The sequence below is a fragment of the Mobula birostris genome, chromosome 3 (genome assembly GCF_030028105.1).
Source record: "Mobula birostris isolate sMobBir1 chromosome 3, sMobBir1.hap1, whole genome shotgun sequence".
Taxonomy (NCBI): Eukaryota; Metazoa; Chordata; class Chondrichthyes; order Myliobatiformes; family Myliobatidae; genus Mobula; species Mobula birostris.
Genome location: NC_092372.1, coordinates 106,093,104 through 106,104,853, shown reverse-complemented (window position 1 = coordinate 106,104,853; position 11,750 = coordinate 106,093,104). Strand labels below are relative to the sequence as shown.

The following is an 11,750-nucleotide window of genomic DNA, read 5'->3' as shown; positions in this document are numbered from 1 at the left end:
GTTTTGTGATATCACACTGGAGGAAATATTGTATCATTTCTTAATGCATGCATTATTAAATGACAATAAAAGAGGACTGTGTGTCTTCATATTAATGCAGCAAATGAAAGCATTACATCCATGGAAACAAATAGCAGACCAAAAACTATCATCAAACTACCTCATAGACTTATTGAAGGGTGATGAGTGAATAAGACCCTGTATTTGCTCATTATAATTGAAGTTAATGTAGATATCTTTATTTGAAAGGATTATTGTTCCTTCCAGGTTTGAGGGCATACTATTGCATTTGTTTTTCTTTAAAGGGGAAGATGTGTTATTATGTGTGTACATAATAAAGAAATTCAGTTCCCAGTGGGCAATGAAGGCAGTTCATCCCAGAACTGGAAGTGATGATGACGAGCTGGTCACACGCGCTCGGTGTTGAACAGACTGGAGTAATAAAATTGTTCTAGCATTTACCCACACTAGATTTGTCTTTATTAAGAACAAAGATAACATATACAGCCCAATCCATCACAAGAAAGCCCTCCCCACCATTGAGCACCTCTACAAGAATGTTGCCACTAGAATGCAACATCCATCATCAAGGACCCCCACCATCCAGGTCATGCTCTCTTCTTGCTGCTGCTGTCCAGAAGGAGGTACACAAGCCTTAGGTCTCACAGCACCATGTTCAGGAACAGTTATTCCTCTTCAGCAATCAGGCTTCTGAACCACCGAGAATGACCTCACTCATCCCAACACTGAAGTGATTCCGCAACCGATGGACTCACTTTCAAGGGCTCTACAACTCATATTCCAACCAGTATTATTTATTTATTTTTATTTGCATGATTTGAATTATTTTTCAGATTGGTTTATCATCTTTATGTGCAGTTTTACATTGACTCTGTTGTAAGTCTTTGAATGGTATTTTTACTATGAATAACTGCAAGAAAATAAATCTCAAGGTAAAATTATGTGGAGACATACACGTACCGTACTTTGATAATAAATTTATTTTGAACTTTTTAGTGCTGTGCAGTCCATACATTCACAATTTTATCAGTTACTGTATATATACTGGCACTGTTAACACATTTTGTGCACAGAGCACCATTGCCCTTCTAGGATAACACAACCTTCGAATGTTTGAGAAGCTTCTACACAGGCCTTAGTCCCTCAATGTTTCAGAGCAAAAGCACATTGGACTGCAGTCCTTTACCACAAAGCCTCAGCATTGTCTGAACTGACCTCCAGTATATCCCTTAGCCTGCAGTATGGAATGTGTACATTGGCAGCATTCTCTTACAGGCATTTTGTTGTACTGAAAGACCAACAAGATTCAGGCAGACAAAAGAGTATCTTTCATCATGTAGATGATCTTCCAACAGCACTTAATATTTGTCATGGCATATGTCCCTGGGATCAGTGTTCTCTGCTACACACCACTTGGAATGGACAATGAAATATCCTCCTCCAGACCTTCGTAGCAAAGGCACAGTCCGCAGGGAAATAGCTGACCAGCTTATTCTCATTGCAATCATCTAAAATACAGTGCATACTGAGTATGAGATTGTGACCATGCAGGAAGAATCTGACGGGGAAAGCCTCTCCCATACCAGTTGAGCAAGATCAAGTACTTGTTAGTGAATTCTGCTGATGATTCAGACTGTGTGCTCAGGGAACCGCCCCACAGAATCCAAACACGAGGAATTCTACAGATGCTGGAAATTCAAGCAACACACATGAAAGTTCAGTCAGACTCCTTCAGTTAGTCCTGACGAAGGGTCTCGGCCCGAAACGTCGACTGCACCTCTTCCTAGAGATGCTGCCTGGCCTGCTGCGTTCACCAGCAATTTTGATGTGTGTTGCCACAGAATCCAATGTGTCTTTGTCCCACACTGCCTGCAGGACTTGCGGCCAAAGGTAGTTTGCTGAAAGAACTTTTCCACAAAGAATAGGTAGTGTCAGGGCCAGGCTCGTCCTTCACACCACCACAGACTGGTGAAGCTTCAGCATGTGGTGATAATTACTTGATGCAGCCACACCTAAAGCCCCTCTCAACGAACCCCCTCCCCGTCTCCGCCAAGGCCACGCCCATTGGAAGAGCGCGCGCACATGAGCAGCTGGCCCCTTACGCGGAAGTGAGGTTGCAATTGGTGCGCGAGCTGGCGGGAACATCCGGCGGTGATAAGGGCACGGCGAACATGAACAGCCGGCTGCAGGAGATACGGGAGCGGCAGAAGCTGCGCCGGCAGCTCTTGGCTCAGCAGGTGAGAGTGAGAGAAGGCTCCTCGTGTCACGGAGGTACTTGCTATCCCGCTTGTCCCTCGCCCCACGCCCGGAGGATGGGTCCCACCACTCGGGCCTGCGCTCCCTCGCCAGATCCGGCATGGGCATAGTCCGTCAGAGGGATGTTGCCGTACTCCCTCCAGAACTCCGGTTCCTAAGAGGGAGAAGCTAAAACCTGATGTACCGGTAACTTCCGAGACATGAAGTAGGATCAAATTCAGATTTGTTTCCCATTGAGTTTTATCTATCACATGTACATGTCGCTACACATTTCGACACCAACATAACATGCCCACAGGATTCAACACAATATAACACAGGACAAGCAGCAACAACGACAAAACAATATAACAACAACAAGCAGCAGCAACGACAAAACAATATAACAACACAGCAAGCCTCTTTCCTTCAGAAATCGAGGTGCAAAGGGCCTTGAGATTACTAAATATTAAATTGTAGGTTGAATAAAAGGTGATGAAGGCAAATGCAATGTTAGCATTCAAGTTGAATGGACTAGAATGTAAAAGCAAGAATGTAATGTTGAGACTTTGTAAGGCATTGGTCAGACAGCACTTGGAGTATAGCAGACATCCCACCTCTCCTGGAAGTTCGGGGAGTCTCCCGCATATTGATAGCGGCTCACTGACTCCGGCAAATTATATACAATATCCCAGAAATCGATTTTTGGAGAGGGGGAGAGAGAGAATGAATGAATCCTGATTAGTCTCTCTTTGTGCTAAGTAGACCTTTCTGTTTTCTCTGTGGGCAGGCTTTACAGTCGACCTCTCTCTCTCTCTTTCATTGTCCATCAGTTCAGTTTAGTGTCCTGCTGCACCATGGCAGAGTGTTCCAAAAAAGAAAATATAAAAAGTACTTCTCCCCAGTCTGCACTAAAGTGAACCCCTGCCGAATAGGGGCCAAAAATAATGAGAGTGTTGCTCGCTGCACTGTTTGAAACAGTGACTTTTCTATTGCCCATGGTGCGTTATATGACTGTAAAAGACATGTTGAGGTGAGTTTAACAGGTGTCATTCGTTCATTAGCATAGCTAACATTATTTAAACTAGTTGGTTAGCTGCTAAGGAGCTACTCTGTTGATGTCCTACACCACAATTAGAATTTGGTGCTGTCAAATTGTGATATAGAAAGGGCATTCAGCATGGTGCGTCACATTAAGACTGAATTCAGAAGTCAACTGTCTCACAAAACACTTGTGAGTCTAATGCTTTGCAAAATTAACAAATTCATTGACACAGACTGTTATGAGGTTGAGACTTATATAAATGTGTGTAAATAGTTTCAATATGTGATCAAATAAATTGTTGTGTTCTTTCATAATTAAGTGTCCTTGGAGGTTGACCAGGGAGGGGGGATATAGTCATAGTCATACTTTATTGATCCCGGGGGGAAATTGGTTTTCGCTACAGTTGCACCATAAATAATTAAATAGTAATAAAACCATAAATTGTTAAGTAAAATGTAAATTATGCCAGGAAATAAGTCCAGGACCAGCCTATTGGCTCAGGGTGTCTAACCCTCCAAGGGAGGAGTTGTAAAATTTGATGGCCACAGTCAAGAATGACCTCCTATGACACTCTGTGTTGCATCTCGGTGGAATGAGTCTCGGGCTGAATGTACTCCTGTGCCCAACCAGTACATTATGTAGTGGATGGGAGACATTGTCCAAGATGGCATGCAACTTGGACAGCATCCTCTTTTCAGTTGCCACAGTGAGAGAGTCCAGTTCCATCCCCACAACATCACTGGCCTTATGAATGAGTTTGTTGACTCTGTTGGTGTCTGCTACCCTCAGCCTGCTGCCCCAGCACACAACAGCAAACATGATCGCACTGGCCACCACAAACTTGTATGGGATTGCGGAGGGTGGAGGTGGTGGTGCTACTACCTCCCTGAAATGAGTTTTTGCAGGGAGGGATGTCTGGTATAGTCAGCAGTTTTAGACTCCATATCTAAGAAAGGATGTGCTGGCATTGGAGAGGGCCCAAAGGAAGTTCATGAGCATGATCCCTGGAAAGAGGAGTGATGGCTCTGTGCCTGTACCTGATGGCGTTCAGAAGGATGAGGTGGGATCTCATTGAAACCTACTGAATATTGAAAGGCCTCGATAAAGTGGATGGGAAGAGGATACTTCCAATAGTGGGAGAGCTTAGAACTAGAGGGCACGACCTCAGAATAGGGTGTCATTTTAGAACAGATGAGGAGAAATTTCTTTAGCCAGAGGGTGTGAATCTGTGGAATTCATTGTCACAGGTGGCTGTGAAGGCCCAGTCAATGGGTATATTTAAAATGAAGGTTGATGGGTTCTTGATTAATCAGGGCTTCGAAAGTTATGGGGAGAAGGCTGAGGAATGGGGTGAAAGGACAAATCAGCCATGATGGAATGGCAGAGCAGACTCATTAGGCCAAATGGCTTAATTCTTTCCTTGTGTCTTATGGCTTGGGCACCCTGAGAGATGATCCCGCAGATCCAGGGGGCTCCTAATTATAGCTGTAGTTGAAGCATCGTGGGATCTGGGCTTAGGGACACTTTAGAAGTAGGACTCAGTTGTAATTCAACTTTGTTAATTTTCCCTGCCTTGTCTGTACAATCGGCAGGGGACCCCATCCCAGTTTCTCATCTAGTTCTGTTGACGGTGGAAGAGGAGAAACACAAATTTATGTGATTTAATCAGGCACAATGTTGCAGGTGTTCAAAAATGAAAATAACACTTTAAAAAATATATGGGAAAGCAATAGACAGACAGATGACAACATTACAGATCAATCAGAACACTGTTTCACTTGGTGTGAAGATAGAAAATGTTGAAAATACTTAGCAAGTCGGTGAAATTATACAGAGTGTTGTGATGAAAGATCATGAGAGTGAAATGTTAATTCTTTTCCTCTATCTCGAGATGCAGTATGATATCAGTAAATGCAACATTTACATTTTTTCAGATTTACATTATGTGAAGTTTTGTTTTGGGAATGCTTAACTAATGGTGGACTGGAAGTTGTCAATTCACACTAGTGATATTCTTTACAAAGGATATAGGGCAAGTGCTGTTTTTAATATATTGTTATTGGGTTGTTAAGGTACTGCCCAGAAGAAAGTAATGACAAATTACTTCTAAAGAAAAATTTGACAGGGACAATCATGCTCATGGAAAGACTTTGATTGTCCATGTCATATGGCCGGGCACATAATGAATGAACAAAAAGGGTTGTACTTATTTTGTACTTGAGATGTAGATATGATTCCTGATCTAATTCAAAAATAGTCTTGTTAGGCAGTTTTACAAATCAAGAGAACGACCTGGTTTTTCACTTAATACCGGTCATGTAACTTGCACATTTAATCTTAATATCCCGAAAAATGTAGGGAATATGTTCCTCAGTATGATGATCGTTAAAGCTTCATTGGGTAATGTTAAAACTAGCTTCGCTGGAGGATGGAAACCTTCAGGGGGATTCAGGAATGTGAGAAACAGGCAGGAAGTGGAAGTTAAAAAAAGCGATGAGGGCAATTGATATCTAGAAAGAACACTTAAAATGGAAAAAAGAGATGGTGTGGTATTGATTAGAGAAGAGATCAGATTACTGGTATCAAATTGACTTGGTTCAGCAGACTATGATATAAAATTTGAATCAATTGGGGTGCCAAGAATTAGCAAAGGACAGAACAAATTGAATAGGGCTTATTTGCAGCCTTCCAAATGGTAGCTGTAATAAGACCGGAGGATATAGGAGCAGAAGTAGGCCATTAGGTCCATCGAGTCTGGTCTGCCATTCAATCATGGCTGATCCAATTCTTCCAGTCATCTCAACTCCCCTGCCTTCTCCCCATACCTTTGATGCCCTAGCTAATCAGGAACCTATCTATCTCTGCTGTAAATGCACCTGATGACTTGGCCTCCACAGCCACTCGTGGCAACAAATTCCACAGATTTACCACCCTCTGACTAAAGTAATGTCTCAGCATCTCTTTTAAATGGACGTCTTTCAATCCTAAAGTCATGCCCTCTTGTCCGAGATTCCCCTACCATGGGAAATAACTTTGTCATATTTAATCTGTCCAGGCCTTTTAATGTTCAGAATGTTTCTATGAGTTCTTCCACCTCATTCTCCTGAACTCCAGGGAACATGGCCTCATATGGTAACCCTTTCATTCCTAACGTGTTTTTCTCTACCACCATACCAGGCAGCCTGAGTAAGAAAACTTGCTCCTTACATTTCCTTTGAGCTTGCCCCCTCTCAACTTCAATGTGACAGGAATGATACCACATGATAGATTGAGTTGGAGCATGCCCATTTCTTTCTGTCTACACCATAAGTTTATCTGCCATATTTTTAATTATGCATATGTAAAATTGGGAAAATGTTCTCTTTTCTATACTTTGATCCCACTGGATTTTGTTGCTATTCTATTTAATTTCACTCAACAAATCAAGTTACGTTCAATAAGTTAATAAGGTAATAGCTTTCTCGGTCAAGGCATTGAGCATTTTTGCACAGGAGTTTGTCTACAAGGTTGGAACACATGGAGTGGGAGTTGTACACTGGTATAGATTGAGAATTGACTTTTGGACAGGAAGTAAAGAGTAGAAGGAAGGAGAATCTTCTCTGGCAAATTGATGAGTGGGCTACTGAAGCAATTAGTGCTTGGGCTGGAGCCATTCACAACCAATAGCAACAATTTGGCTGAGGTAATCAGATAACATCTTGCCAATGTTGTATATGACAAACCAGGTAGGTTTGGAGGAAGATGTAAATAGGGTGAGTACACTTAAGTGAATGTCAAGCACCTGCCAAATGTCATTATCCTTTGAGGTGCGTAAAACAGAAAGCTGAACTTTTTTTAAAATGCAGAGATTGGGTACTATTAAATGAGAAATAACTTAACCAAACAATCACTGAAAGTCAACATGATCAGGAAAGCAAATGTTATGTTAGCTTTTACTAGAAGGTTTGCATACAGGAATATGGAGGTATTACTATTGTACAGGTCCTTGAATAAGTAACTAGAGTCTTGTGTATGATTTTAGTCCTTTCATTTAAGAAAACGTGCACATACCAGTGAGAGAATGGTTCTAGAGGTGGTGAGTTTGCTGTATCTGGAGAGATGAAGATGCTTTAGAGTTAGAAGAATGTCCCCACTGCTAAGTGTTGTTTGTTGCAATATTGGATGCTCTTTATTTCAACATTGACCATTCTGATCACTTGCACTGAAATGGACTTTTTTTTTTGTTCAAATTCCTTTTTTTCTTTGTCAAAATGTGTGCAATTTGTTTTTTTTTTGCTTCTAAATGCTGCTTATGCTATGCTCCTGCGATACTGCTGCAAGGAGATTTTTGCATTTGCATTTGTGCATACGCCTACTTATATTGACAATATACTGAAATCGAACATGCACTGGTCCATTTGGTTAATACTAGAAATGGCAGGCACACTTGAAATGGAAACCCTATCACAGTGAATGAATGAGCCTCTGACGGTCAGGTTGCTTCCTAGCTGTCTAGATACATAAATGTGATATGGAGAGCAAGCTGTTGCCCATGTAGCAAGCTCTTATCTCCACGCATCTGAGGAAGGGCAGAGACCGATCCATTTTGGTACCAGCAGCATCACCGGAGTTGCCAGTCAATGTAGGGCAGCCTTGGGGACTCCAGCTCCAGAATTTTCCCTCTGGGTTTACTCTTCAAACCTTCCCCATGGGTGGGTAGAGCTGCAAGGCAGCGGAGGCCTGACGAAGGGTCTCGGCCTGAAACGTCGACTGTACCTCTTCCTAGAGATGCTGCCTGGCCTGCTGCATTCACCAGCAACTTTGATGTGGAGGCTTGAGATCAGAATTTTCCTTCTACCACAGTTGATGAGCCCCAGCTGCTCAAAGCGACTGGTTTTTAAGGTGCCAGTAACTTGCTTTTGCCCCTTTTGTCAGTCTGAACAGTTCTGTCCGGCTTAGTAGCCAAGCTACATGTGAAGGCCGGGAGCTGGACTTGTTTGTCAGAGGTCATTTGAGGCACACCATTGGGAGCATTTAATATGTAGTGGGAACTTGTCCCCATTACCACCCCCGGCTGTAACAACCTTAAGGAACCTATCACAGTGACTACTAACAATGCTTTCACAATTGCTTTGCATTGTAAATTCCACGTGTGTCTTTTGTGTTGTCTTTCGCTATTTGTATAACGATCCTCACTTTTTTAGCTGTGCTTACCCTGAAATTTTGTGTTCTACAGAATATTTGATGTCAATAAACAAATCATGTTGGAGACCTGGCTCCTGATTACATTTCTTATGGTTAATTGGCTCTTTAATCACAATTCAGAACCAAGAATCTTCATATTAGTTGAAGCAATGTTATCTCTTATGTTGTAATTAAAATCATGGAGAAATGCATCATATAGTCTCATAGCTCCAGCAATGTGTTCAGTAATGACTTTGGGTGCTGTCTGTGGAATTCACACATTCCACCTGTGACCATGTGGGGTCCCAATGCACGTTGCTTCTTACTCCCATGTCTCAGAGTTATGCTATTTGAGAGGTTAACTGACAACTTCAATGTAACTTCAGAGTTAATGGATGGCAAGAAATTAAGAGTGGAGTTGATGGGCACGTGAGAGAGAATAGTACAGGGAATGAAGTGGAGAAATGAGACTGAGAGACTTGACTAAATGTGACAGAATTTCACATGAAGAATATTTTATAAGACTTGGAAAAACTCAGGTCAGGCAGCATCTATAGAGGAGAATAAACAGTCAAGTTAAGTTTATTGTCATTTAACTATATATATGTACATAACGTATATAACCGTTATAGGTATATTGAAACGATATTTCTCTGAACCAGGGTGCAAAGCACAGTAATACACAACACACAGTAAGAATAAAGTCTACAGATGAATCGTGCATAAGTAACAAATTAAAGTGCATTAATATTAAATATTGCACTGAACAGATTAACCAGGGACTCTTTGAATATGATGCAGCAGGGAGTTCGGAAGCCTATTGGCCTGGGGGAAGAAACTGTTTGTCATCCTGGCAGTACTTGTTTTTATGCATTGTAGTCTCCTTCCTGATGGCAGAAAATCAAAGAGGATGCTGGATGGGTGGGATCTTTGATAGTACTAACAGCCCTGCGTGTGCAGCGTTCCTGATAAATATTCCCAGTGGATGGTAGGGAGACCCCTATGATGCTCTCAGCTATTCTCATAGTCCTTTGTAAGGACTTCCAGTTCGTTGCTCAGCTGCTCCCACACCAGATGGAGATGCAACGTGTCATGATGCTCTCAATGGTGCTCCTGTAAAATGCTTAAGATGGGGGGAGAGAGCCTTGCTTGCCCCAATCTTCATAGTAAGTGGAGGTGCTGTTGTGCCTTCTTGTTCACGGGGGTGATAGTAAGGAAATAAGTGAGGTCATCTGTGATGTGAACTCACTGGAACTTGGTGCACTTCGTCGATAATTTGGGCTGACAACTTTCATTAGCCAAAATAAGAAGCTGCGGGGGCGGGGGGGGGGTGGAGGAGGAGTACATGCTGGCGGGTGGTAGATGAAGCCAGGTGAGAGGGAACATGGATGGGTGGGTGGGGAAGGGTGAGCTAATTTGAATGACCACATCAGACATTTGAGACTATTGAATGGAAAAAAGGCAAAGAGTCGCTGGTGGTCCATGACCAGCCTTGTTTTTCCCCCTTGCTAAGCTGATCCAACCAACTATGAAAGTGAACAATAATAATGTGTTATAATATTATGAAAAAATCTCAATACTGAACTTTCAAAATAAGGTGGATGAACTTGTAGACAAATTAGATATTGGTTAGTATGAGGTTGTGGGCATCACTGAGTTCTGGCTGAAAGAAGGTCATGGTTGGGAGCTGAATATCAAAGGATACACTTTGTATCGAAAGGACAGGTAGGAAGGCATGGCTGGTGATGTGTCTCTGTTGGGAAGAGATGTGATTACATCTTTAGAAAGAGCTGACATGGGGTCAGAGAATGTCAAATCTTTGTGGGTGGAGTTTAGAAACTGCAAGGGTAAAAAACAACACATTATGGGAATCATATGTAGGCCTTCAAATAGAAGCCAAGATATGGGGTTCAGATTGCAAAGGGAACTGGGAAAAACAAGTAATAGGGTAATGTCACAATTGTAATGGGGATTTCAATATGCAAGGGGATTGGGAAAATCAGGTTGGTGTCGGATTGCAAGAAAGGGAATTTGTTGAATGCCTTCGAGGTGGCGTTTTAGAGCAGCTTGTGCTTGAGCCAACTCGGTAAAAGGGTCTTAGGTTGGGTGTTGTGTAATAATCCCTCAGTTCATTAGGGAGTTTAAGGTAAAGAAACCATTAGGAGACCGTGATCAAAATATGTTTGAACTCATACTGCAATTTGAGGGAGAAGCTTAAGTCATATGTATCAGTATCACAATGGAATAAAGGGAATTAGAGGCATGAAAGAGCTTAGCCAGGTGGATTGTAGGGGGACGCAGACAGGAATGATGGCAGAGCAAAGGTGGCTAAAATTTCTGGGAGTAGTTCACAAGGCGCAGGATTGATATCAAGAAGAAGTAGTTCTCAAATGGCAGGGGTAGGTAACCCTGGCTGACAAGGGAAGTTAAGGACTGCATGCATAAAAGCTAAGGAAAGGGCATATACGTTAGCAAAAGTGAGTGGGAAGTTTTAAAAATACAACAAAAGGCAACTAAAAAGACCATAAGGGAAAAGATAAAATGAGGACAAACTAGCCAATAATATAAAGCAGAATACCAAAAGTTTATTTTGTATATAAAGAGTAAAAGGGAAGTGAAAGTTGATATTGGATCACTGGAACATGATGTTGGTGAGGTAGTAATAGGGAACAAAGTAATGGTGGATGAACTTAATAAGTACTTTGCATCAGTCTTCATTGTGGAAGGCACTAGCAGTGTGCCAGAGGTCTGTGAGTGGCATTGCTATTACAAAGGAAAAAGTGCTAGGCAAACTGGAAGGCCTTAAGGTAGATAAGTCACCTGGACCAGATGGACTACATCCCAGAGTTCTGAAAGAGGTTGCATTGGTTATGATCTTTCAACAATCAGTTGAACCTGGCATTGTTCCAGAGGACTGAAAAGTTGCAAATGTCACCCCACTCTTTAAGAAGGGAGGAAGGCAAAAGAAAAGAAATTATAGGCTTTTGACAAGGTGCCACACATGAGGCTGTTTACCAAGTTAAGAGCCCATGGTATTACAGGAAAGTTGTTGACATGGTTAGAGCATTGGCTGATTGGTGGGAGACAGCAAAGTGAGAGTAAAAGGATCCTTTTCTGGTTGGCTGCCAGTGACTTGAGATGTTCAGCAGGGGTCGGTTTTGGGACCATTTCTTTTTATGCTGTATATCAATGATTTAAATGATGGAATAGATGGCTTTGTTGCTACATTTGCAGATGATACGAAGATTGGTGGAGGAGCAGGTAGTGTTGAGGAAAAATGTAGTCT

At 42.1% G+C, this 11,750-nt stretch overlaps 1 protein-coding gene across 4 annotated transcripts in view; it reads left to right on the top strand.

Annotated features, from left to right (window-relative positions):
- Positions 1-2,155: 2,155 nt before the first annotated feature.
- The window catches only part of mettl14 (methyltransferase 14, N6-adenosine-methyltransferase non-catalytic subunit), a 59,482-nt gene continuing 49,887 nt past the window's right edge, over positions 2,156-11,750 (top strand). For 2 of the 4 annotated variants that reach the window (XM_072253171.1, XM_072253170.1), the window contains exon 1: positions 2,156-2,258. In XM_072253171.1, the coding sequence (XP_072109272.1) occupies positions 2,193-2,258 (66 nt within the window). In that variant the 5' untranslated portion in view covers positions 2,156-2,192. The remainder of the gene's footprint in view (positions 2,259-11,750) is intronic. The other 2 variants (XM_072253174.1, XM_072253172.1) reach the window with 2 other exon arrangements.